The sequence below is a fragment of the Xiphophorus hellerii genome, chromosome 3 (assembly GCF_003331165.1).
Source record: "Xiphophorus hellerii strain 12219 chromosome 3, Xiphophorus_hellerii-4.1, whole genome shotgun sequence".
Classification (NCBI taxonomy): domain Eukaryota; kingdom Metazoa; phylum Chordata; class Actinopteri; order Cyprinodontiformes; family Poeciliidae; genus Xiphophorus; species Xiphophorus hellerii.
The window spans coordinates 28,321,402-28,349,118 of NC_045674.1; the positions used below are offsets into that span (position 1 = coordinate 28,321,402).

At 43.8% G+C, this 27,717-nt stretch overlaps 2 protein-coding genes across 2 annotated transcripts in view; one reads left to right on the top strand and one right to left on the bottom strand.

Moving 5' to 3' along the window:
• Positions 1–301: 301 nt before the first annotated feature.
• Positions 302–22,256, top strand: mms22l (MMS22-like, DNA repair protein). The gene is made up of 27 exons (XM_032557716.1): positions 302–506; positions 843–1,013; positions 1,196–1,321; positions 1,470–1,522; positions 2,271–2,358; positions 2,465–2,636; positions 2,816–2,909; positions 2,992–3,122; positions 4,346–4,459; positions 4,541–4,717; positions 4,857–4,919; positions 5,008–5,127; positions 5,625–5,860; positions 9,166–9,382; positions 9,474–9,763; positions 13,184–13,365; positions 14,235–14,385; positions 14,832–14,959; positions 16,008–16,150; positions 16,773–16,929; positions 17,035–17,180; positions 17,274–17,485; positions 17,568–17,734; positions 18,360–18,456; positions 18,615–18,782; positions 20,510–20,583; positions 22,143–22,256. The coding sequence occupies exons 2-27, from the start codon at positions 844–846 to the stop codon at positions 22,145–22,147; spliced, it is 3,681 nt and encodes a 1,226-aa protein (XP_032413607.1). The 5' UTR covers positions 302–506; position 843; the 3' UTR covers positions 22,148–22,256.
• The window catches only part of klhl32 (kelch-like family member 32), a 32,109-nt gene continuing 25,676 nt past the window's right edge, over positions 21,285–27,717 (bottom strand). Inside the window, exons 8-11 of the mRNA XM_032557722.1 lie at positions 26,484–26,542; positions 24,485–24,677; positions 23,302–23,396; positions 21,285–22,588 (exon numbers count right to left, since the gene is read on the bottom strand). Coding sequence (XP_032413613.1) covers positions 22,427–22,588; positions 23,302–23,396; positions 24,485–24,677; positions 26,484–26,542 — 509 coding nt within the window. The 3' untranslated portion in view covers positions 21,285–22,426. The remainder of the gene's footprint in view (positions 22,589–23,301; positions 23,397–24,484; positions 24,678–26,483; positions 26,543–27,717) is intronic.

Sequence of the window (27,717 nt, forward strand, 5' to 3'; positions counted from 1 at the left end):
ATGCAGACTTTAAGGAAAATAAAAACGTAGACATTTACCAAGTCCTTAAATGGAAAAGAATTTGACTTCTTAGTTTTTATCCTGTTTCAAGGAAATTGGAAAATAAATTCAGTCGCTCTATATATCAAGGACCTACAATTGTCATGTCATAGACGAGTGAGGCTCAAAAGGAAAGCTATCTAGTATATTTATTACTATTTAATATATTTAATACTAATAATAGCTAAAACATACGTTATCTCGTTGAAAGAACTGGCGATAAAGGAAGTACTCAGCAGGGAAACCTCTTGTCAAGTTTCCGAGACAGGGCAAGCCACACCCCTGTTGAAACTTCTGACCAATCAGGAGACGCGAGGAGACTTTGCGCATGCGTACAATCAAGGCGCGGGAGAGCCCGAAAACCAAAACAACAGTAATGACGACTGGCCCGTTTTTATTCATTATTGCCTTGATTTAAAGTGGTATTTCCACAAAATACAAACATAAAGGAGAGTTTGAAGTCAAAGGTAAGATAGCATTTTATTAAAACGGTATCTGAAACGTTTGTTTTTGCTCTTAGCAAACCGTACATACGCATGTAAAATCCTTTTGTTGCAAAAATGGCCGCTTTTAAAAGGCATTTTGAGAGTTTATTTCATAATTTTAAGCTGCTGATTATAAAGATTTCATTTTAGACGCTTTGACTTTGGTTGTTATTTTATTATTACTGTCGTATCTTACATATTTGACGTTGTGCTGTACTTTGTCTAGCAAATATTTAAAATAGCTTTAATCATTGTTTATATTTAATCTGTCACTTACTGCGTGTTTGTGAATACCTGACGCTGACGGTCCACCAGCAGCATGGCGGAAGAGTTCAGCGAGTCCCTCACTCCACCAGTGTCCCCCTTTGCAGCGGACAACCGGTGTGACCTGGCGGCCACTCGACCGCCCTGCTTCAGCTGTGAAGCTAAAGACGAGCAGGCTGCAGCTCTGTGCCCTGAGGGATACCTGGGACGGGGATCCCTGAAACGGTATATTCAACATCCGGTGCTCAAGCTTGACCACAAGGCATTATCTGTCGTGCCTGCTAGAAACACTGACATTCTTACAGAGACGTGCGGCCAGTCAAGCTCGAGTTTTCGCGTGAGATTGTGTTAATCTGACCGAAACAAACTTGTGATTGAAGTCTGTTGGTGTTGCTGCCCCTCTGCAGGCTGCTGCTGCGTCTCGACCCGGCCCCTGCTGAGTTTGAGACGGACACGGTGGAGATTTTCGGCTTCCCATGGGTTACTGGAACGGCGCTGGTGGAGTCGACCAAATTGCTCTTTGGCCTGTTTCGGTAGGGAATTTAAATCACCCCGAGTCGATCCGACTCGATTTTTTTTTTTTTGCACGCTGTCTTCTATTAGACCTGAGGTTTAATGATGAAATGATTTTTAGAAGGAAAGCCCGTTTGTTCCTTCTGACTCTGGTTTGTTGTATTTCAGACAAACATTTTACAAGTTGGAGACTTTGGTTCAGTCGAGTTCACATGACTTTGGTAAGTCGGTTTAGAAATACAAATAAAAATATCTCCTACACTGTCTGTTTGATTTCAGAATAACCACAAGATCACCAAGATTAACTTGAATAAGCCATAAGAAGTAGACCTGTCACAATAATACGTTTTGCTGAACGATAAATTGTCCCAGAAGTTATTGTGATAAACAATAATATTGTCGTGTTGAGGCTGCACAGTGGCACAGTTACAGTTGGTAGAGCTGTTGCCTTGCAGCAAGAAGGTCCTGGGTTTGATTCCCGGCCCGGAGTTTGCATGTTGTCCTTGTGCATGCGTGGGTTCTCTCCGGGCACTCCGGCTTCCTCCTACAGCCCAAAAACATGACTGTCAGATGTGTGCATGGTTGTTTGTCATGTATGTACCCTGCCTCTCGCCCGGAACGTTAGCTGGAGATAGGCACCAGAACCCCTCTTGATCCTAGTTAGAAATTTGTGGTTTTAGATATTCTTCACCCAGTCTGACTCTGTTGAGCTACTCTAAGAAGAATGGGAGAAAAAAAATTCAGTTTCAATACGTGCGAAGTCAGTAAAGACAGACGGCGTTTAATGTTTTATCAGTTTAAACTGTAACAAAATTCACTGAATTTATTGGCTTTAATGTGACAAAATGTGATTGGAAGGCATCATAAACATGCATCATTCAATGCTGGGCTTTACATATGTATGACATTTTCCTATAGATATAATGTTACGTTAAATATACCTGCTTACACTTTTATTTATTTTTTTAGGACAAGCAGGGAATCTGCATTATGAATCGGAGGAGCTTCGGCAGCAGTGTGTTTCGTTTATTCAGTATGTTAAAGTCTTTTTGCACAGGTAATGTATATATAGATATGTATATATTTTTAATCAACATAATTCAGTGTACTTGCCTGTGATGTTTTATGTTGGATTTTTTTTTGCTTTGCCCGACATCCCGCAGGTACTTCGAACCGTGTCTGGACGCAGCTCACTCGCATCCCTACGAGCAGCTGGAGCAGCAGTTCCCCTCCGCTCTGCTGGAAGAACTGTTCGCCGTCACTCTCCTGACAGGACGACTCAAAGACCTGCCCGCAGGCGTACAGGCAGCCTTCAGTATGCAAAACCACGGGAAGGTACAAGTACTGGGTGGAATTTATGATGCGTAAAAATCACTGTATGGGATGAGTCAAAGGAAACAGCATAAAGTGATTGCAGCTAACTTTTTTTTTTTTTTTTTTTCTTAACCTCCCACAGCTCAGTTGATTTCTCTTTTATTGACCCTGAGCTTGAAATTCTCCAACCCTACCCACAGATTTTTCCTCCCTCCTGGCATTTGTTGCACCTTCATCTCGACATTCACTGGTCGGTCCTGGAAATCCTGCATGTGCTGGCTCACAAGATGCAAGGTAAGGATCTGGAGCCCTAAGTGAATGATGAGCGGGTTTGTGTGTCGCGTCGAGTCATTGTCGTCGTGGGAACTGTCCGCAGGCCAGGTGGTTTACGCCCACCGGTTCGTGAACCTGACGGGGGAGAACCTGACCGATACGAGTCTGTTTGAGGAGCACCTGGCCTCCCTGCTGTGCGACCTGACGGCTCTGGCCTCGGGCAAATACAGCAAGGTGGGAAAGTCATCCGCTTGTTCTTCTAGTTAAGAGTGTGACACTGATTTCATGTCATTACTACACACTGCAAAAACACAAAATCTTACCAAGTATTTTTTTTTTTGTCTAGTTTCGAGTGCAAATGTCTTAGCAAACTTGAAATAAGACAAAACTTACTTACAAGTAACTTTTCAGCAAGATATAGAAGCTTGTTTTAAGTAAATAATTCCTTAATATTGGTGAAAAAGTTCTAGTTCTGTTGGCAGATGTTTTAACTTATAACAAGACATAATTTCTGATCAATATTAAAAAATTATTTACTTATAACCGTCTTGTATATCTTGCTGAAAAGTTTCATTTAAGTTTTTTCTGTCTAATTTCATGTATAAGAAGATATTGACACTTAAAACCAGATCCTGTTTGTTGCAGTGCAGTTAGTACATCAGTTCCTCCAGGATGTTGTCATGTTTTTTTCTGTGATTGTAGCAGCCTTAGAATGAATGATTTTTCAAAAAGTTGCGTTCAAATTTGCAAATTTTTTAAGCTTTATTTTTTTACCATTAAGATAGTCTTTGTAGAAAGACAAGTTGAAACTGCTCCAGGTACCCTTCCCAAAAACGAAAGGATTTTAATATAGTAAACATCTAAAGTTCAAAAAATATTTTAAAGTGCCCTTTTTGAAATAGCAGCCTTAATGTAAATGAAATCTTTTCCTGAGGAATTGCCAAAATACAAAAAAAAAAAAAAAATCCATATACAGTACAGCCATTTAAGTTAACATGAGCTGTATACAAAGTGGAAGCAAATTCAATAGAATATCTCAAAATGCTCTTTGGAACACACAAAAAAGGCAAATATTACTGTTAAGCGTCACACGTGTTTTCATCTTGCAGGTTTTAAGAGACGTCGCGAAACAGGAAGTTAGAGCGAGTTACTAGGGGGTTAAGAGGATTGGTCAAAATTCAGTCGAGTGCAGTGATTGGTCAGAGAAGATGGAAATACAGAAAATGTTAAGGTGATTGGTCAGATTTGTGGAAAAGTTACGAATGTGTGAATTTATGCCAATAGTTGCAATCATTGCAACTTCCTAGATCGACTTGTATATGGTTATAGGGCAACAGAGTGCTGTCATCTTAAACTTTTAACTTTTTGGAAGCTTTGTTAAAACTGAAGGAAAAAAAAAAACGTTTGCCTAATAAAACTTCAGATGTGAACGTTAACTAGAAGCTTTTCCTCTCCAGGTGAGACCTACAGAGACGCTGAGCAGCAGTCCCTTCCTCTGCCTCTGCACCAAAGAGCTCTGGGTGCTGCTCATGTACCTCCTGCAGTACAGAAATAAAGCTCTGCGCACACAGGTAACAACAAGCGACACTAATGTTAACCGTTGCGTAATAAGTCGTGTCAACGCTGAGCTAACTGTGACATGTGTCCTCTAGTCGTTTTGGAGCTACATGAACCCCTTGCTGAAGCCTCTGGTAGATGGGCAGCCCACACCAGAACACCTCAGTGGTCCTCTGACACACTGTAAAGACCCTCTGGGATTCACATGGTGGCTCCTCACCCACTTGGCCATGTTGGGCCAGTACAGCCGCAACGGCACAATGCAGAATGAGGTGAGAGACCGTTAGGCTCGGTGCTGATAACAAGGTATGTACTGTAGGTGTTATAGAGAGTAATACGCTCCTGACATGGTGGTCTGGGAAAGATTATGTTAAATATTAAAAGTCTTTTTTTTTCTCCCTGTGATTCCAGAAGTATTTGGAGGATAACTGGACATTTGTGGAGGGGTTGCTCAAGAAGACCTGTGACCCCAAGGTTTCTACAGTTTTTAAAATGCTTACTTATGTAGATTAATGCAATAGTTAGCTGAAATGAATTCAATCCATTTGTCATCTAATGCTAGGGTGGGCTTGCAGAGGAGCAGATCAGGATGCATGTGCACTGCTGCCTCAGTCTGTGTCTGCTGTGGGAGCCGAGCACAGCTGCCGTCTCCACCCTCTGGGAGTCCTACAGCAGGAACCTGGTGAGGGCTGCAATCAGAGGGAAACTGGGAGTCAAATACTGACATGAGTTTATTTTGCAACTAGTATCACGAAATGTTTCGCTTTGATAAGCTGCTTTGTTTGAGCCACGGTCTGGAGAATCTGGAATGTTATTAATGTTTGTTCCAGGTTTGGATGAGAATCATGTTTGTAAAACACGAGTTCCTTTAGTATGGATTCCTTCCATCCTTCCTTCTTTTTTTTGCCAAAAGTGACTTTCTTTAGGCAAAAAAAAAAAAGTCACTTTTGGCAAAACAAACAAAAAAAAAACAAACTTATTTTAGAAAGGTGATTAGTAAAACCCCATAATCAGTGTGGTGTGCTTCAATTATAACAAAGTTTAGAACTTTGTTTTGTTTTATGTACACCATCTTACCTGTTCTTCGATATTCAACTCTGAAATCCACAGCACTCAGTCCCGATGGGTTCTTGGCAAGTTGTGTAAAACTAACACCCTGATCGGGTCGCTCCTCTGCAGAACTCCTCGTTCACCGTGCCGTGGTTGGGGGTGTCGGGCCTGGGCGCCGTCTGCAAGACGCCGCTGGCCTTGCTGGAGCAGGCGCGCAGCTGCTGCTGCCCCTCTGCCCCGCGCTCTCCGGGCCACGCCCAACTCTACAGATCCGCCAACTCGTTCCACATCTTCCTCCGAGTGCTGGCCCTGTGCCTCGGCCAGGACAGGGCCGGCGGCGCCCCGCAGAGGCAGATCAAGGGAAGGTAAGAACGGAGGGGAGACTTCTGCTTCCACCTTGAAAAAGCAGGAATTACACACAGGCAGCTGTCTTAACACTCCATCTATTGTAAAGCAGGGATTTGGGGGTGTTTTGTTTGGACCATTGTGGACAAGGATTTACAAGATTAGTTTCCCCCACTCCTTCCTTGATCTTAAAACATGCGATTTGTTTAAACAGCTGTTTAGGATTTGTGTGTGTGTGTGTGGAGGTGCGTGCCTTTGGGAACGCTCGCACGCCGTGTGCGTTTGCCAACTCTGGAGTAGTAGAGTCGCGTTTGTGTGCGTGCCAGGTGCACCGGCGGACTCTTTGATATTTACTCGGACCCACCAGCGGAGCAGGTGTCTCAGGAGTCAACCACCTGCTCCTGAGCGCAGGCCAGACCCAAGGAGACCACCTACCGCTGCACACACAAACACACAACAGCGCACCTGCTCCCGGGAACGCTGACTGCTGAAGGGAGAGGGGAACCGAAAGCTAAACATCTCTCAGGCTGATGTTCTCATCGCCGGACAGCGCCGCATCCCAAGGCGGCTCCGTGCCAGAGAGCAGCAGCCGCGGATAAATCCGGCTAATGACTTCCCTCTGTCTGGAATGTGCTCAGTAGCATCGCAGACATGGGGGCTAATTAGCTAACGAGCGTGGCGGTTAATTCGCCTTAACGAAGCCGCGCTGGTTTCCAACACGGATTGAGCGTGGCGCTCGGGGTTCTGCCGCGCGGGGGAGGGGGGCCTGGCAGCAGCCGGGCTCCGCTTGGGATGGATCCATCAGCCCTCCACTGGAGCGATCCCCTCCCCAGCCCCCGCCTCCTCCCCAACAAGGCGGAGGCCCAGCGTATCGCCGCGGCGTCTCGGCGACGCTCTCTTCTACGATGATTGGGATCGGAATCGATTGTGGTGCCAGAAGTTGGGTATATCTGTAAAAAAAAAAAAAAAAAAAGAAATCCATACGTGATAAGCAAACAAACAGTTTGGGAGAAGACGGAAAAATCCCCGGTGTGCCGCTTGTATCCCATTATCCAGATTACCGGCGCGGGACAGCGATGGCAATCAGGATCGAAATCGATTGCGGTGCCAGAAGTTGGGAACAGCTGTTTGCTCCAGCTTAAAAACAAGTAAGAAAGCAACAAAAAAAAAGAAAGAAAGAAATCCGTCTGAGATAAACAAACAAGTTGGGAGAAGATGGAAAAATCCCCATTGTGCCGCTTGTATCCCTGTTAGATATTGTACTTATCATCTGTATTATCGGCGGGACACCGACGACAATCGGGATCGCAATCGATTGTGTTGCCAGAAGTCGGAAACATCTGTTAGCACTTAAAAAAAAAAAAATTAAAGTGACATAAACAAATAAACAAGTTGAGGGATCATGGAAAATCGCTCAGTGTGCCGCTTGTATCCCTGTTACATATTATCCACTCATGTATTTAAATCTCCTTCCCCTCCAGCTCTGACCGCATGCTTGGCCACTCTCTCCTCTCTCAGCCTCCTGTAGGCGTCAGTAAGCCGGATTTGGTGTTAACCTGGTCTCTCCCCCCTCTCCTCCCCCACCCCCATCGGTTTGAAGCGATCCTTTTGCACCAGCCGTACCTCTTTACACTTTGGTTTGTCTCGGGATGCGCGCCGTTTGTGTTTTGACCCAAACAGCAGCTCGGCTCACCTGTGTGGGCTGCAGCTGTGTTTGGGAGATGGGGCTGAAGGGGGTGGAGGGAAATGCAGGGGGCTTTAGCTTTCTGTGTTCTCCTGCCAGGGAAGCAAACAGCGGGGCTGGGTGTGTGGCGACGGGCGTGTGTGTGTGTGTGGATTTATTGATCTTTCGCCGCTGTTGCAGTAAATTGGTTTGGCTGTGGAGAGAGGGACCGAGCACCTACCGCTGCGTGTCTGAGTGTCTCTGACATTTAACATGATCTTTAAAGGCATTTCTCCACAGCGCCCGCAGGATCTAACGGCGTGCTGGGTGGTTCTCTGTTCTTACTCACTCTCCTGCTTATTCCTTCACTCTGACACACACACACACACACACACATAGATGCAGAAGCTGGGCAGGTCAGACTCTCTCCTGGAGATTAGGGGGTGATGGAAGCGGTTGATGAGATGCACAGCAGGGGTGGAGAGTTCCCTTTGTCAGCATTTAAAATCATTCCTTCCACTTAAAAAAACCCCCACTCCTAATCAGCTTAGCTTTGGTTAAAAAGTTTAAATGGAAAGAAAATGAACAAAACTAGGGGCGCATCGAAAAATCTGCCCTGATTTTCTTGATTTCGAGTGATCGGCCGATTCAACTGATGTCTCAACTGATCTTATCCGCACCTCCTTTTAAAGTTTTAATTCATTAAAAAAAACTAAGTTGTCCCTTAGTATGTTAATCAAAAGGCTTTGAATTTTGTCTTGCCAGGGCTCGTATATTCTGTGCATTTGTTTTTTTTTTTTTCTCCTGAGAATTTTCTATCAAGCAAAAGTTGGAGTCGCACACAGACATCTTCATTACGTTCTGTGACTTGAGACAGTTGAGGCCGCCGGTAACTCACTGCTAACATACCCTTCTAGCTAGCTAGCTAGCTAACGTTTTGTGTTTTATGTTGGTAGGTCTTAAATTCCATTCACAATGGTCCGCTGCGATGGTCAAAAAGGTTTTGAATTTGAGTTGGTGAAACCTGCAGAGAGAGACTCGGTTATCTGCCTCTCGCACAGGTCTGAAAATCAGCCACTGTCCATTTTTGATTGGCAGAGAGAGCTGGCTGACAGACCCGCCCACCAGGTCATGTCACATGGGTGGTTAACAATAGTTACCCCACTTTTTGGCAACAACCTAAGAATTTTATTGCTACATTTGCTAAATTCTGTATCGGACAAAATTGGAATCGGCAGGTCCGACTTTTTAAAGATCGATAATCAAAGATCGGTCAGAAAACCGCAATTGGCGCACCCTTAGAAAACAAAACTGTTCATTGTCTGATTCTTTTTTGCACATTTTGTCTACAACCACAAGCTTCACTCTACTTTTTATTTTTATTTTATGTGACCAATACAAAGTAGTGCAATAAATGTGACGTGGAAGGAAAAGGAACATTTCATCCAGTCTGACTCGGCTTGTTTTGCAAAGTTGTGCAGCTTTTTTTCTACAAAGTATTAAATTATTTTCAGATTTCTTTGAGTTGGTTTGTCTTATAAACCTTCAAAAACATTGAAATGTGTGCTTGTTATGGGGGTCTAAATATTTTTGTAGTGCACTGTAGCCATTTTCTAATGATCCTTTCCTCTGACCATGTTGTCTCTGGTCTTCTGCTTCCAGGATTTACTCCAAGTTCTCAAAAAAGAAGATGCAGGAGCTGTCTGAAGGCGGCCTCATGAACTTCCTGCTCCTCTTCCTGGTGGTGGCCAGGCAGGCGGAGCTGGAGGACGTGGCCAGCAGAGCCTGCGAGCTGCTGGGCTTCTTGCCCTCTAACTGCCCCCCCGCACATCGAACACTGGCCTGGAGAGGGCAACTGTCACTGCTGTTGCTTTTCCAGGTTTGTTTTCCGAAAACATCCATAATTCCCCGCCCCACCTCCCACAGCACGTCCACACGTTTGGAAATACTTCCGATTTGTCGGTCCGCAGGAGAGAGGTCTGGATGTTGCCGCTCAGGCCGGTTGCCTGGCTTCCTCTTTCAACGAGACGGCCAAGGAGTTCTACAGTAAAACCACAGAGGCGTCCCGCAGGCTCGCCCTCTGGGGGCCCCTGGGTTCCTACCTGGAGGGCGTGGCCGAGGTGTTCGAGACGAGCGCCGGCCTCGGCCTGTCGGAGGAGAAGCTGCTCGGCGAGGGCTTCGATTGGCTGCTGCCGGCGTGTCGTCAGTCTGAGCTGAACTCCGTCCTGAGCTTTCTGCAGATCGTCCTGGCACAGCTCAGGTGAGAACGCTGCCGTTAACGCTCGGCAGCTGCATCAAGGCTCCTCTAGTCTTGAACTTTGTAAATCAGTGAAACAGGACCAGCAGAGGAGAGCGTTTTGCTCTCCCCATCCCTTCTTCTTTTTCTTCTTCTCACTCTTCATGCTGATAAAAGGACAATTGTGAAGTCACTGTGTGTGTGTGTCTCTGGAGGCTCGCTGACCCCAAAACGGCCCTCCCCAGGTGCTGCCGGGGCCCTGATTAGAGTTACAGAGCCAGGGGACACCTCTATGGGGCCCCTTATTGTTTTGAGAGCGGCTGCAGGGCTGCAGCTTTGTTAGAAACTTCGGCCGGTGGAGCATCAGGACGGGTTCATCTGAGGGACGGGGGTGTTGGTTACATGAACGACCCCAGCTGAAGGTCAAAGGGAGACGGAGGAGACGGTGTCTGTTGATGTGGTCGGGGAGGCGAGGAGGAGCAGAGATGAGGGTTACAGACTAAAGAATCAGGTTTTTGGATCCTTTCTCATGTTTTCAGAAATGGCATCTATTATTTCTCAGCAATGCACATGTTGTCTAGTAGAGGGGGTTTTCTTACAAGATTTTTCCCAGCTCTAGGATTAATAATTTTCAATATTTTACTATAAAGGTCCAAATCTGACCAGGTTAGCCCTAAAGACAAGTAGCCCTACTGCACAATGTCGCCACCGCCTCTAGTTATTTCTGCAAGGTCAGAAACGTTAATAAATGATAATCAAACCGGAAAACCGAACCTTTGTGAAACCGTCTCACATGTTTGAGGATAGGTTTAATGGTCTGGTGGTCCATCTTTGAAACCTTAAACCCGCACAGATGCCCACACCCCAAAAGCCTCACAGTGACCCAGGTGTACGCAGTCTGGTTCCTATAACATCGCATCTCATTAACTTCAGTAATCCCAAACTTTCGGACTCCGATGTGAGGGAAGGGCAGGGCAGACATTTGCACATTAATGGACCAAGGAGGGAGAGAGGAAAGAACTCCCAGAGGCAGCCCCCTCCACTCCTCGCCCCCTGTTAATGCCTCGAACCACGCTGACCCATTTAGCCAAACAAGAACCCTCTTTCCAATACATCCCACCGAATTAAACCTAATTCCTAAAGCCTGGCGATTCTTGGTATCGCTTTGTGATTAATGTCTCTCCCTGTGACACAATTAATGAGTAATTATGAAGCCTGGCAAATTTAGCCAGTGCATCATTATGTCTATTAAGAGCCATGTGGAATCTGCACACATTAAGAGAATTATTCTGCCACACGGCGGAGGGTCCGGACGGTGGCCCTTCACGTTCACGGCGCTGAGGCAAGACGCCATAATTCCTCAGTTTGATTTCTGTCCATGACCCTCTGTTTCGGATTGGTTGACCAGACAATGAGCTGGCATTGGCTGGCCCTGTTGGTTTTTTTTATTTTCTTTAATATTACTTATGCTTGCACAAACAATTAATTTAGCACATCTTCCGTACGATAGGATTGAAACATAATGTGTGATTAGTACAGAGTGTTTGTCCTTAAAAAAGTCTTACATTTCGACACATTACTTATCATTATGCAGTTGCGATAAATCGTACTTACCTCAATGTCCAAAAACTCCTGACCGCCTAAACTGCTAAAAGCTTTAGTCACTAATAGGCTTAGCCCGGAGATTCTTTTGTTCCCATTAATTTCTGCAGTTGCATAGTCGTTTCCTGTTCTTTGTATTTTTCTCAATATAAAATTAATTGTTCGGATAAGCTGCGACTTCTGACCGAAAGAGTCGTTAACAGACGAAGCCCAGCTGCGCTACTCTTCCTATTTCGACGTGACATTTCGTCTAGGCAAGAGAGGAGAGGAGCGCCATCTAGTGATTGTAAATACGAATTGCAGGCTGCAGTTAAATACGGGAAACCGGTCCTAAATTTGGCTTAAAATACAGGATACCCTTGCTAGCTAGTTAATCTTTTTTTGGGTGGCGCTAGTTGCCTTTTTACATTTTCAGACAGTAGGTGAGGTATGGGCAGTGTGGGAAAAGAGATGTGCTGCTAAAGTACCGTATATAGTCCTAGTCGACTCGCGAGATGACTGTAGCTTCTGGTTACGGGGCGCTAGTAGAAATTTATCGGCGTTTCTATTGCCAACATTCGTTTCCGCCACTGGCTTCATTTCTGTTGTCAACCCATAAGATGCTAGGCGCATTATATGTAAGAGAGTAAAGAGCTCAACACACTGAAGGCGACGTCGCTTCCTCTCCATTCGTTTCCTACGGAACTTGCTCGATGAGGCGTTCAAGGAATAGGCGAACTTCGTGTATGTGAAATTTTGAGCTAGTCCACGCGGACTAGAAACAAAAAAATAAATTTGACTTACTGAAACTTGCAAATATCCAGTCATAAAAAATAGCACTCTTTATTATTTGCATTAAACGACTTAGTAAACACTGAAGCATTTTATTTATTTTTTTCTGTAAAATAAATGTGCAAACTTGCATCACCTAGAAAAAGACACAAATTAATTGAAACCTGTGTCCTTGGATGTATCTGAGGATTCTGTCTGGTGTTTTTAGGATGCAAAGTACTCTCTCTGCTTTTTCTCTCAAAGCAGAATAAGAGGGAAAGGGTGACAGACTAATGGTATTTAGCCGTGCTGTGTGTCGGGGTGTGTGTGTTTGTGTACTGTATATAAGAAGCCACAAAGAGGGAGGATTAAGAACGTTTTCTGATGATGTCTTGTACAATGAGGGTTGATGGGTGTGAAAGGCCCATTCCGCTGTAGTAACAAGCCTAATGAATTCAGACTCTAATCGATTGTCTCAGCTCTCTGGATTAGATGCAACCTTGCTGGAAGGGAAGACGGTAGGCGTGTGTGTGTCTGTGTGTGGAAGGAAGGAAAGGGGGTTGCTGGTAGTTCCTCAAACCTTCTCCTGCACACTTTAACCCCTGCGTTTTCACACCGCCGTCCAGGAGAATGAGAGGGACAGGAGGATCATCGTCAGTCTAAATGAGATTACAGCTCCTTCAGCTGCTTATCGGGGGTCTAATGCCAGCCACTGTGGGGCTGCTCTGCTAGCCAGGGCCAGGGATGAGCCAGACGAGCCAAACTACGCTCTGTGTACAGGGGATCAGCATTAGGCTCCACTGTATGCCTGTGATATCCTCCTTCCTCACACCCCCACCGCTCCTCCTTCTCTTCCTCCTCCTGACTGCAGCGCACCACCACACTCAGTAATCCCCCCTGAGACAGCAGAGAGAGAGAGAGAGAGGAGACATGAAGGAGCAGTGAAAGACAGAAACAAGGGAGCAAAGGGGAAGGAAAAGAGGGAGGGGTTTTGGAGCCCAACCAAGAGGGAGTGTTGTTACATTTTATAGAATTGTTTATCTGTTCTCGTGTTTTAAGGATTTGTGTGTGTGTGTGTGTGTATTCTACCAGACGGGTCCATCAGCGCAGCGTCCAGTCAGCGCCCATCCCGGCCTGGGCTCCGGCTCCAGCCAGTGTGATTAGGGAGCGCCACCTAGCGGTAGCTTCCGCTCTGTGGTTGCACTTTTTCCCCTTTCTGCGCAGCTTACGCCTCTCCCAGACCCCGCCGGCCCAGCTGGCAGATGCTGCTGCAGGTACACAAAGCCCACTGAGAGGAAAACAAGACGAGAAAATATGGAGGGAGAGAACTAAAACAACAAGAGAGAGAGCATAGTTTATATGAAACTTTTATATTTATTATAGAGTAAGATTTTAAAAAATGTGTACAATTTTAAATTCAGAAGCAGGGCTGAAATGATTGATTGTGATTAGTTGAATATTGAAATCATCGTCAACTATTTCAGTAATCATTACCTGGACTATACAGACTCCATTTGCTGAAAGAAAAAGACACTCAGCAGGAATTAAACCAAAACTGTACAATGAATATCACATCTGCACATATGTTCAACCCAGAACGCCCCAGGAGCTTTTGATTCTCCCGGTTCAAAATCTGTAAAATAAACAAACAAAATCTGCCATTAAGAATATTTTGCCATGCAGTTATTAATCTGTTAATCCAAAAGCCCTACACTCTACTGATAAGCTGAACAGAAAGGGCTGAGCTTTTCACATGTTGATGTTAGAAGTATTTCTTTCTCTGCATTCTTTGCTTCAAATGATCAAGCGTTCACTCATTGCATGTTAGCCAATAACATTTTGTTTTGGTTGTTTAGAAAAAGGAAGTGAATTATTTGTTATCATATATTGATGTTTTTATGAAAAAAGACTTACCGGTAAGTGTCTAAATGAAAATTTCTTCAGAATGTGCCATTTTTTTTGTCTGATTAATCGATTAATCGTAAAGATAATCAATTATTAAACCAATCGTGGGTTGCAGCCCTATGCAGAAGATTGAAGTTGGCTAAAGTGAAATTCCAAGATGGTCTAACAGCAGAGTTGGATTATGTTGCACCTGTTTGAGGATTCGGATCGTTCAGGACTCGTTTGCTTTTCTTTTCAGGTTTCACCTTGCTCGCCTTTGACCTGCCCAGTTCTGCCCCTCAGGACCTGCAGCCCAACCCGGTTCAGACCATCATGCAGCTCTTCGGCTGGGACGATATGGTCCACCCGCTCCTGGTGACGCGCTACCTTCCCCATCTGCTCCAGAACAGGTTAGACTCAACCTTTCACATCCGTCCGCATCACAGAAACATTGTGATGTTTTTGAAATATCAAGGTTCCCTGAGGTCCTAAACCTGAATAGATAAAAGTTTGTGTTTTTTTCACATCTTAATCTCTTTTTAAGTGTTATTTATAATAGTTGTTATATTAAAAGCATCCAATCGTCTTACGCGTAGCTGGACTCATTTGTTTGTTGTCAACACAAAAGGATTTTCATATTTCTGCATCTACTAAACAGTAAATCCTGGCTGAAGCCCTTCTGTCAGAGAATAAGAAGTGTGAATGCCGCAGCAGCTCGGGTTAAGTGTAAATTACAAATCGCATTCATTCCCCCTCGTATTTTTAGCGTCAGTCTCCGCTTCTGGCTGTGAACATATTGTGTTTGTTTCTCATGAAACGTACCTGCGACACCTTATATACATAACTTACCTTTCAGTGAGCTGGTGTCGTCGCTAAGCGGCGCGGCCCCTGGTTCAGCTCAGGGCCTCTCAGTGAGGGCCTGGATCCGATGCGTCCTACAGCAACACCTCCACAAGAACCCGGACGGAACGGAAAGCAAAACGGGTAATTGGGTCCAGAATTCCATCAAACCACACATTACTTTTTTTTTCTTCTTTGTATGCATATGGTGCGTCAGTTTTCACGATTTCAAACTTCTAGCACGTTATCTCTCAGTGTTTTTCCTTTTTAGTAGAGGTGCTTGAATTGCAGTTTTCTGACCAATCACAGATCTCAGAAAAGCCTGACCTGCCGATTTTGACTTTGTCTGATATCAATTTTGTTGTCTAAAAATAGCTAAATATAGGGACAAAATATCTAATTTGGGAACAGTGGTGTGGCTTCTGCACATGTCCACTCAGTCAGCAGAGTGTCTGTGCATTCTTCAAACATCTTAAATTCACATTTCTAAAATCAAGGCCTTAAAGTGTCTTAATTTAAAAAAAATTTTAAAGTTAGCCTTAAATATGTTAGCCACAGGTCTTAAATTTTGTGGTGACAGAACTATTTTGCGTTTTATAGTCTATATAGTTTATTTTTCTTTTGGGACTTTTCTGTCAGGCAAAATTTCAGTCACACGCAGACTTTGTGGTTGTGTTCTGTGACTCAAGGCAGTTGAAGCTACCGCTAATCAGATGCTACCCTTGCTAGCTAACTTTTTTGCCTCTATCATGGGCAAGTGGTTGGATGACATTCATTTTCAGCGCTGGCTCAATTCGGTTGGCAACCCATATGATGTGAGGTGCATTCTGGGTGAAAGAGTCTTGCTTGGGCTATAGGAAAGATCCACAAACAGATCTAAGAAGTTCCACTGTTTTTATGTAGTTTGATTGTAATAAAGCAGATCCCCTCACACACCTTTCATATTCATTGTTTGTTTTTGGTCCTAAATTTCATTCAAAGTGACACTAAATAGGTCTTGAAAAGTCTTTAATTAGTTTTTCAGACCTTTTCAGAGGTAGAGAAGATCACTAGATAAGATCGTTTTCAATCTCCCAAAATGAAGAAAATCAGGGTCAATTTATCGGCACACCCCTGCTTTGTAGATATTTCTCCAAACTTCTTCTTTATCAAATATTGCAGTTTCTGAATACTTCCTATTTTTTTGCCCCAGCCCGGGCAGTGGGGGAGCAGCTGTGCGAACTGACCCGGCTCGTCCTGCGACTGCCAGAGGTGGACGGCTTTCTTCAAAGAGCCGGACTTCCTCCCCCGGCTGCCAGGCCCGAGCCGACTGCAGCCCTGGAGACGTTTGTCAAGGTAACACTTCAGCCTGTCGCAATAAATCAATAAGTCAGTTAATTGCAATTAAAATGAGCTAATTTCCAGTCTGCTGAGGATTTTTGACTGACTTTTGAAGGGCAATTTTGTTTATAAAAACTTCATAATCCATTTTATTCATGGTTTCAGTTTGTCTGGGTTTTTTTATTTCTATTTCTATTATTTCTATTTTCTTTTTATATTTATTGTTTGTTTTGGATATATAAAATCCACACCAGTTCCAGCGTGGAGTGCTTTGTACAAACGTTTTTTGGTCTTTGAGAGCTTGAACTTGGATTATTAACCAATTATTATCATCATTGAAAATTATCTTAAAACAAGAATATAACAATTTATTGTCCAGCAAAATTTATTATCATGACACGGCTAGTAACCGTTTCTCACTGGTGACAGATGCATTTGCAGTATTTATGATAATATATGAGTTAATCTTGCTGTACTGCTGGCTTTTGACTCCAGAATGTCTTGTTTTCCCCCCCCCCAAGTTGTTATATAATATATTGTAAAATACATTCTGCTTGTGTCCTGGTCATGTCCGGTCTGCAGCAGCCTGTGTTTACAAACCAAACGTGTTCTCTCCTTATGTGTTTTACGTTGTCAGGCTGTAGGCAGTGTTTACAGCGGGTTGCAGCTGCTGTCGGAGCGGTCGGCCATGGCGACCAGAGCCCTGGACTACATCGGTGACGTCCTGAAACATGTGAAGCCGTACGTAGTCAGCAAAAACCAGGAGGGGATGCAGCTGGCATACTGGGCTGTGGGTACGTAGAGAATCAGCATGTAAACACAGCGTAGAGTACAGAAATGTTCTCTTTTTTTTATTATTGTTGCTAGAGTTGGGTTGATTTGTTGCTGTGCGTCTCCAGGTTGCGTAGTGAAGCATTGGAGCCCCCTGCTGGCCACTTCTAAAGCACAGCAGCTGCTGTTCCGGGTCGTGGACGGGCTGCTGCTGCCGCCCAAGCTCCCGCAGCAGGACAGAGCTCTGAGGGACAGCTTACCGCTTTATCTGCAGGTTAGGACGGACATCTGCTGGACGCAAACCAGAAAAACCATCGTTTGCCACTTTGTTCTGAGGATTTGACTCTGATATCGAATCCTCTCCCAGGGTCTGTCGGTGGCGTCGGGCGTGTCTCAGTCCCAGGGTGCCGGCCTCAAGCAGCAGCTTCGCTCTGTAACCCGCAGATACCTGGACCACTTCCTCCCCGCCTCGCCCTCTCTGGGCGCGGTCGCCAACCACCCGGTGCTGCTCGGTGCCTGTGAGGGCGCGCCGACCGCCAGGGGAGCGGCGCTGAGGAAGACCGTCCTGGAGGTGCTTTGGTAGGTCTCTACAGCCAAGGATTGGGGAACCCTTTGACTATAAAACTCCAACAGACTAATCACCTTTTGTTGCTTTTCGCAGCGAGAATTTCCTGCAGTTCAAAAGCCACGCCCCCCCGCCTCGCCTCGCGTCCGTCCTGATGTTCCTGTTGGAGCTACTGAGGCGAAACGCCGACACGGACGCCTCCCTCCTGTTGCTGCCTCTTCCAGCTCTGCTGCGTTGTTTGATGCTGGTCAATGAGCCGACGGGTAAGACAAACAGCCGAAGTCAAGAGAGGAGTTACATGTACGTGGCACTAAGTGCACCAATACGAAAATATGGTTTGTTATCAATATCTGATATTAACATTGATGATATGGCCGATAAACGATATTGACATCCATATATTTCTGTACCGTTTCAACACCTTTGGAAAGTTAATAAAACAACCCGATGAAAATAAATAACTGTTGGAATCATTGGCCTAGTTTTCCTTATTGGACTGATACCAATACGTTACAAAATGACTAAAATCGGCCGATACTGATGTCGGCGCCGATATATCGTGCATCGTGCATCCCTACACTGCCCTTTCTACTCAATTCGACTTGAGTTTGAGTTTTAATCCCAACAGATTTGCAGCTGCATGCGTGCCGCACTTTTCAGATTTTCATTCTGTTTCACCTTTGTGCACAACTTTTGTGTTTGTTGGATAAAAACACACACGCAAAAAAATAAAGCTTGTGGTTGTAAATTGATGAAATGTAAAAAAAAGTTCAAGGTGTATGAACTGATATTAATGTCACTGTAAGGATTCAGTTCATTTTACACATATGCAAAGACAAAATTAACAAGTGTACGTGTACGTGTGTGTGTGTGTTATTGTTTGCCCAGTGAGGAAGATGAGCACGGATGCGCTGCAGCTCGTGGTGGAGCGATGCGTCGCTGCGTCTACCGTGAGGCCATGCGAGTTGATGATCGCCGCCTTACGGTAACTTCACTAAATATCTTCAGCGTTGCGTCATTTCCCTGCATTATTACACATTATTAATTAACAGCAGTTAAAACACGCTGGGAGATTTCTAATCGTTTGAATGTGAAGATGAGCGGTTCACCCTGAAACTGGGAACTTCCTCTCGATGCGATCAGGTCATTCGTGGAAGAGAACGTGGGCGTCTACGACAGGCAGGTGTACGTCGTCCTGGAGACGGTTGCCGTCTTGGATCCCGCTGCGGTTCGAGCTCTCATCCCCAGCCTGACTCTCAGTCTGAGGAGCAGCGAACACAAAAGGGGCCTGGGCAAGAACATCGCCCTGAGGTGAGCACCATGAATCACAGAGGAGGTCAAGTAGGCACATTTTTCACAGCCTTTAAGCTATTTATAAGCTGTCTATACAGGAAGTCAGGGATTTTTTAAATATACACTGCTCAAAAAAATAAAGGGAACACTTAAACAACACAATATAACTCCAAGTAAATCAAACTTCTGTGAAATCAAACTGTCCACTTAGGAAGCAACACTGATTGACAATCAGTTTCACCTGCTGTTGTGCAAATGGAATAGACAACAGGTGGAAATTATTGGCAATTAGCAAGACACACTCAATAAAGGAGTGGTTCTGCAGTTGGGACCACAGACCACTTCTCAGTACCTATGCTGTCTGGCTGATGTTTTGGTCAGTTTTGAATGTTGGTGGTGCTTTCACACTCGTGGTAGCATGAGACGGACTCCACAACCCACACAAGTGGCTCAGGTAGTGCAGCTCATCCAGGATGGCACATCAATGCGAGCTGTGGCAAGAAGGTTTGCTGTGTCTGTCAGCGTAGTGTCCAGAGGCTGGAGGCGCTACCAGGAGACAGGCCAGTACACCAGGAGACGTGGAGGAGGCCGTAGGAGGGCAACAACCCAGCAGCAGGACCGCTACCTCCGCCTTTGTGCAAGAAGGAACAGGAGGAGCACTGCCAGAGCCCTGCAAAATGACCTCCAGCAGGCCACAAATGTGCATGTGTCTGCACAAACGGTTAGAAACCGACTCCATGAGGATGGTATGAGGGCCCGACGTCCACAGATGGGGGTTGTGCTCACAGCCCAACACCGTGCAGGACGCTTGGCATTTGCCAGAGAACACCAGGATTGGCAAATTCGCCACTGGCGCCTTGTGCTCTTCACAGATGAAAGCAGGTTCACACTGAGCACATGTGACAGACCTGACAGAGTCTGGAGACGCCGTGGAGAGCGGTCTGCTGCCTGCAACATCCTTCAGCATGACCGGTTTGGCAGTGGGTCAGTAATGGTGTGGGATGGCATTTCTTTGGAGGGCCGCACAGCCCTCCATGTGCTCACCAGAAGTAGCCTGACTGCCATTAGGTACCGAGATGAGATCCTCAGACCCCTTGTGAGACCATATGCTGGTGCGGTTGGCCCTGGGTTCCTCCTAATGCAGGACAATGCTAGACCTCATGTGGCTGGAGTGTGTCAGCAGTTCCTGCAAGATGAAGGCATTGAAGCTATGGACTGGCCAGCCCGTTCCCCAGACCTGAATCCGATTGAGCACATCTGGGACATCATGTCTCGCTCCATCCACCAACGTCACGTTGCACCACAGACTGTCCAGGAGTTGGCGGATGCTTTAGTCCAGGTCTGGGAGGAGATCCCTCAGGAGACCATTCGCCACCTCATCAGGAGCATGCCCAGGCGTTGTAGGGAGGTCATACAGGCACGTGGAGGCCACACACAATACTGAGCCTCATTTTGACTTGTTTTAAGGACATTACATTAAAGTTGGATCAGCGTGTAGTGTTATTTCACTTTAACTTTGGGTGTGGCTCCAAATCCAGGCCTCCATTGGTTAATAAATTTGATTTCCATTGATGATTTTTGTGTGATTTTGTTGTCAGCACATTCAACTTTGTACAGAACAAAGTATTCAATGAGAATATTTCTTTCATTCAGATCTAGGATGTGTTATTTGAGTGTTCCCTTTATTTTTTTGAGCAGTGTATAATATTATTGTTATTGTAAGGTGACACATCTTTCTGTTGCAGGAGTGCATACATGAAGCTGCTGTCTCTGCTTGGACAAAGTGGGCAGGAGGAAATCAACAGTCTGGAGAGCGACTGTGAGGTTTTCCTCTAACAAACTTTTTCATCTGGGAGAAATCGAACTTTCTTAAGTGTGTTTGTGGTTAACTGGACCATCCATCATGTCACTGAAATAATAAGAAAATTGTCTTAAGAGGCACAATAGGTGGAACCTGAACATTTTCAGAGGTGTACATAATGCACATATTGTAAAAAATAAAAAAAGGTCTAGCTTTTCATTGACATTTTCTACATTTAAAGAGAAATCCTCACCTCTGATCTCTAAGTAGCAAAGAATGCGAGCTGTCGGGATCCATCTCTGCTCTAATTCGCAGATACCATGACAGTCGTGGGCGAGCTCCAAATAGTTCAGGACTTCGAGAGAAAAAAATAGCGGAGAGGGAGAGAATGGAGAGAACTGTTTGTTCCGATCCTCTCATTCTCGCCTTCTCTAAGTTGCAGCAATCTCTTGCAATCTGGATTTGGCTCGCACCTAATCACGTGAAGTCTCACTCTTGTCATCCAAAATCACCCAAGTCTCATTTTCTGTCATTGCTAGTCATTTTTCAGCCTCATCTTGACTGCGGAACGTCTCACCGGGTGGGTGGGGGTGGGTGGGTGGTGCAAGCTTTGTCCTGCGATGGCAGCAGTATGAGAGAAAAGCACATGGAATGTGAGAATGTTTTAATATCTGCATAAAATTATCTTTAACTCCATAAAGAATTGCCAACAACCAAGCTTTGATGTCCTTTAAGTAGCATCTTTATTCTGCAGTTTCTTCCGTATATTCTTGCAGACGTGTTGCTTCGGATACATGAGGGATGTGCAAGCACTTTTTTTTTTCTCTCTCTCTTTCTCTTTTAGTAAAAGCAAATGTTTGACAATGCAGAATAATACGTATTACATGATTGAATGTCCAGACATTCATTTAAAAACACAAACAAACAGTCTTTGGGTCCTGAGCGTAAAATAAAAAGCCTCAATAGCTCACACACCAACTGCGTTTCCATTGACCGTATAGTTGTGCAAATTGGAATTACTGAATGTTAATAATTAAATTTTAGGAATGAAAACAACCCAATTTCGAAGAGAAAAATAACTCACATTTTTAGGTAAAGTTTTTGCAATAAGATTAAGTGATTTTTCGGCCATGCCAAAATTTTGTTCATTTCGCAAAATTGCGACAGAACGCCTTTTTTTGTTTTTCACATCACGCGAGTCACATGATCAACAGTCGGCTGTTGACAAAGAAGAAGACAACAGGAAGTGGCAGGAGAATGTTTCTGAATGACTTATCATGTGAACAAACGTATTCACGTCTGATTTTAATTGCGTTTCCAATTTAATGTTAACGCAACAATTGCGAAAATGTAGTTTGATTTTTCGACAAAAGTTTTGCGCACATTTTTTAAAGGAAATGCAGCTACATTCTGTATGTTGAATCTGTTGTCAAATTCACATCTTTTAGGGGATTAAAAACAAAATTCAAGTGTTGCCTCTGCAACATGTTCGTCTGGGTCATCCTAGGAAACTCGAAATGGGAATCGATGGACATTGTTGATGTTTTTTGTGTGTTTTTTGTTGTTGTTGTTTGCAGGGTAGAAAACCCTGATTCCGGCAACTTTCCGTTTCCTGTGGCTGGTCGGACCGCTCAACTATATTTACCCCGTCTGTCTCAACAGAGGTGACGGGCCTTCCAGTGAGTCTCAATGATGTCCCGGTCTTAATACAGGAGGAACAGCTTTAAGAAGCGGCACGGCTTCCCTCGTTACACCCACGCTAGAGCAGCCAGTTCTCTTTACTGGCTGTTTTTCCTCATTCTGGTTCGCAAGCGCCAACGGATCTGTCGTCTGGTTCTCAGACGTTTTCCAAGTCAGTGGGCTACACAGCACCTATCCTGTGATGGGGTACTTGTAGCGTCTGGAGGTTGGGGCAGGTGAAATAAGGAGCCGGGAGGAAACAGGTTGCAATCCCGTTTGAGGCGAAAGGCAGTGTCGGTCCGTAGAAAACCTCCTCCTTCCCCTCCGTGCTCAGATCCAGCACCTGAAACAGGAAATTCATTCTGTAGTACCAAAGCCTGTTGCAATAAGCAATAAATCAGTTAATCGCAGGATAAATTAAAAGAAGCTCAATAATTTCCATTTGCACGATTTATTGTTTTTCTTTTTGTTTCTATCAAAAACTGCACGACAAAAGTCTTCGGTTTGGTGCTTTGGTCTCAACTAGCTCTGTTTTTTGAAGGACAGTTTTGTTTCTGTTTTATTTATGTTTGTACATTTAAAATGTCTTCCAATATTAAATGTTCATTAGAATTTAAAGTTTATTGGTCTTTGAGAATGTGTTCATACATTATTGTGTCATTAACTTCATATAACCTGAAAATGGTCTCAAAACAACAAAATGATCATTTACCGCAATAACTTCTGGTACGATTTATCGTCCAGCAAAATTTGTTATCATGACAGCCCAGCAGTACGGGGATCCTTTAATATGGCATATTTTCATGGCAGCAGTCAGTGTAATGAGGAGTTACTGTAGGTTGAGAAAGTATTTCTCAATTAACTGCTGTTAGAACGGCTTAAAAATGCACAGCTTAAATTTAGACCCAGATAAAAAAAAAAAAACCTCTCTCTGTGTTGCAGCCAGTTATTGAATACAGTATGTAGACAATCAGTCAGAAAGTGCGTTCAATGAGCCACATGTTTCTAAAAGTAAACACTGCGGCTGAAGTCACGTACAACAGTCACAGCTCTCACCTGGATGCACGCCAAAGGCTCGTTGGTCCAAATGGAGTACCCTCCTACCACATAAATCCTGTCGTCATGGACGGCCACTCCAGACTCGTTTTGACCTGAGGACGACAGACATGAAGGTTCTCAAGATTGCTACATTTTTCCCTGAGAGCAAAAAGAGGAAAGTTTAACTCGGACTGAGATTTGGTTCTATTTCCTGTGACCTGAATTTTTATTCATTAATTTTTTTTTCTTGAGAGAGAGAGGTTAGAAGGAACAGATTATTGCAGCGGAGTATTAGGGCCATGCTAAGAAAATTAAAAAATAATTAAATTACAAGAATAAAGTCATGTTACAATGGCATGCTAATATTAGTATAGTTTTTTTTCTTGGATTGTTTTGACATTCTCATACAACATTATTCTGGAAATGTGACCTTATTCTCATAACATGACTTCATTCTCAAAATATTGTGACTTTGTTCTCATATTATTTCGACCTCATTCTCATACGACTTCTTGTAATATTATAATTTACTTCTCGTACAATTTCTTTTTGTGATATGACTATTCTTGCAATATCATGACTATTCTCATAATTGTATCTATTATTTTTTCTTAGTATGGCCCTAATATTTTGTTATAGATAATAAAACAAACCAGGAAAAAAATGCGTTTCCCTCCTTACTGATTTTATGTCTTTGCTTATTGTTACACTTAATTGTTTCAGATCATTAGTCATTTTAATATTAAAGAAAAGTCATTATAAAAACTTAATTTAAAATGATGCTTTTATTCATTAAGAGGATTGTGAGGTGGCCAACATTTTCCAACAGGGGGGCCATGGCCACATCTGGTCCCCCTCTTTGTAGTGCAACTGGGAGAACCCAGGGGAAAAGTTATGTGTTATTGTTTCTGGTATTCTTAACCAAAACTTTAATTTATTCATCAAAAGGACACAAGTAGACACCAATAACTGCTTTGATTCTTCATTACCTAACAATTTCTCCTGACCTACGACGGTCCAACTGGACTCAGGTTGAGGAAGCCGCGACGTTGACGTCACGTTCTCCGGCGCTTCAAACCGTTTCTGTTTGCGCACAAACAACCGCCGCTCGTGCGGTTCGATAGCCTGTCTACTGTCCGCTCGGTAATTATCGCTACGTGGGCACGGCCTCCCCGCCCACGGGGACGGCGCCCTCGCCCACCTGTGAGGAGGCTGAAGGAGCAGCGGGTCCACTGGTCCAGGTCCATGCTGTAGGAGTCGATGTGACGCACCAGGATGCGGTCGTTGTTGTAATCCAGGTCGTTGCCGCCGAGCACGTAGAGCTGCCTCCTCACGGCCGCCATGACGTGGTACACGCGCCGCTGCAGCATGGGACTGCGGGCCAGCCACTGATCCTGACGGGCGGCGAACAGAGGGAGAAAGGTGGCAGAGGGAACGAGGACGAATGAGGAGATTAATATTTAAGCATATCCATGCATGGGTAATTGATGTATGCTCAGTGCTAGATAAATAACGTGACACTGGAGCTCTGCTTTGTACTAATGACTTCCCTCCCTATTTCTAATCATATGTTTCATCCACTCCATTTTACACCCAGGATCCCTGCTCATCTCACTAAGTGTGGGGAAGCTTATTTTGTGCCAGTGCGTGTGTGTGTGCGTACTTGATTGAGGGAGAGAAGGGGTGTGTGTGTGTCTGCTGGGAGCTGACGGGTGGCCATCTGTTGAGGGTAGAGTGGGTGGGGGGTTGCTGTTGCTCTGGCAGGTGAATGTAGATTCGTGGTGAATACAAATGAGACTCTCTCCCTTTTTCTACCTCTCGCTTCTTCATTCCCTCGCTTGGAAGTGGAAACACAGACCCATATGGATGTGCACCTTTTCGTGCATACACACCGCATGCCTCTGTGCTACACACACACGCACGCACGCACACACACAATCCTCTTCAAAGCTGCACAAACAGAAACGCTGCTCTTTACAACCCAACGTGTTCAGCTGTTTGAGTTAGTTTTGAAAAGTGGACAAGAGAATAGGAGTTGGATACATTTTGTGGGGGTTTTGTTCAGGTCTATAAATACTAACTCATCAGACAAACAGTCAGGTTTGATGATGGAAGCAGTAGATCTATTCACAGCTGGATCACGTTGAGTTATACTCAGTCTTCGCCACATTGACCTTGTAGGAAATTTCAATTTGAGTGTCTGAATCTTACATATATCCATAGTCTCTTTTTATAGCACAGTCAAGTAACTATGTTACCTTCAGTTAAGAGAGTGCTGTATATATCAGTAACTTCAAAGCATTCTGACTTTGCATCATAATCTGTATCTGATGCCTTGAAATTGGGCCTCAGTCTCTTTAAGAACTTCCTATCTGTTCCGACACGCCCCCTTCAGCACGTCATCACAACATGTCACTGTTCTTAGGAGTTCTGCAGATGCTCAGTGTTTGCTAATTGCTGCTGCTGCTAGTCTGGAGGAGCTGAGTGGGGGAACGGATGTTGATGTAAGGATGTTCTGTGGGTTTGATTTAGTTAAATATTGATAATATATGTATACTTTCTAATTGCTAAGATTTTTGTGTCTTAATATTTTACCAGCTAGTATAAAGTATAATTTAATGCATGGTCATGTATTTTTATTATAAAAAAGAACTAGTTTAAAATATATCATCATTGATAAGACATAACATTATAATTTATAGCTTTATGTATTCTATGTTAACCCCATGAAGCATTATTGTACTAATAAAATGCAGTTATGATGTACTGAAGTCAAAATAGGCATCAAAATACTCCAAGTACTTATTTATATTTTTTGGAACACCTACATATACCAACTAATACTGTATATTGTGCTTTTAGTAGACTGGTAAATACATTATTGAACATTGCATTTTTTTTTCTTCCTGTAGTGAACTAATGTCAGAGCAATGTCTGTTACAGGATTGATAACTGTTAACAAAACACAAGTCACGTATTTTTATGCAGTAGAAATGAAGGTGCATCCCATTTCTCCAGATTGCCACTGACTTGGAGCAGGTACAGTACAGTTCACATCAGTTTTACAGAACAGCAAAGCAAAAATATGTGAACTATTAAAAAAAAATGTATTGATCCAAAAGGGAAATTAAGTGATGTTCTAGATTCCATCTGTTTTGTTAAATATTTCTAAGTGCCTGATTTAGCTGTCTGATACTTACCTGCTCTGGGTCGTATACCATGAGCCGATTCTGGTACTGCGCTGTGTTTGTAACTCCGCCTGCAATGCAAAAGTGCAACATGTTGAACTTTATTTTTACTTGTAACAAATAATAGCAGAAATACGCTTGCAGAAGTCTGAAAGTCCAAAGTGTGTCTGCATGTGATCATGAAGAGTTGCAGAGCTTTGCAAAAAGCCTTCGTACTCTACGAGACAACCCAATTGGGTTTTCTTTGGATTATACTTGTTAGAGCAACGCAAATAATTTGAATTGAAATTTTTATGGACGCCTTTGTGATTTTGGATTTTTGGGGTTTTGGGTCCAAATTGGTTGCAACGTTTCATACGCACCATGTTGTCATTCATCTTAGCAAGTTCATTCAGGTTGAAATGCCTTGATGTTGAAATGTACTACACAAAAATTAAACTCGACAAGACTTAAATATTAGTAAATTATTTATGAAAACCACATATCATTATCCTTCAAATTCTCCAATATAGCTTCTTTTGTGTTGCACAATCGTATAAAATCGCAGTAAGGTAAAGTGACGTGTGTGTGGTTGTAAGGTAGAAAAATGTCAAAAGGTTTAAAGGGACAGTATTATGTATTTTCCAGGTACATAGTGCCATTTTACAGTGCAATCACTTAACTGTGTTACCTTCAGTTGCTATAAAAATACTAAATATGAAATATGACTCAAAAGAAATTTGACTTCATGATTTAACGCCTTGAAATTGGGCCTCTGTCTCTTTAAAAACTTGTTCTCTTTCTGTAACTCCACCTTCAGGAAGTCATCACAACATCACTCCTTTATTAACCCTTTAACATTTTTATCAGTGTTGTACTGAGAAGCAGCTCCTACAATGAGCTCAGCAGATGTGCAGTTCCATCAGATGCTTGCTACTTGCTGCTGGCTAGTCTGAAGGAGCTGAGTGGGTGAGTCACGAAGGAGAGGGTTGATCTGGGAGGCAGAAACTTGGAAGCTTGGAAACTTCAGCTGCGAGGAGGACCTGTGTCCTCGGAGGCGGCGCTAGGCCCTCCTAGTTGTTTTGCACAGCTCAATTGTCATGAGAGATTAAAAAAATTTCTCAAACATGAATGAAAGAATCAAGGCAACACTCCAAGTATGGTTTTGACAATATTATGACATAAGGTGAAGCTCAAAAAAGTAGATTTTACATAATACTGTCCCTTTAAAGAGAGTGAAAATATTTCCGGACAACTGTATATTTGC

Coding starts and splice junctions, on each gene's coding strand:
- mms22l (XM_032557716.1), top strand. CDS start 844: ATGGCGGAAGAGTTCAGCGAGTCCCTCACTCCACCAGTGTCCCCCTTT. Junction 1,322..1,469: donor TTGCTCTTTGGCCTGTTTCG/GTAGGGAATTTA, acceptor GTTGTATTTCAG/ACAAACATTTTACAAGTTGG. Junction 17,486..17,567: donor ACCGTCCTGGAGGTGCTTTG/GTAGGTCTCTAC, acceptor TGCTTTTCGCAG/CGAGAATTTCCTGCAGTTCA.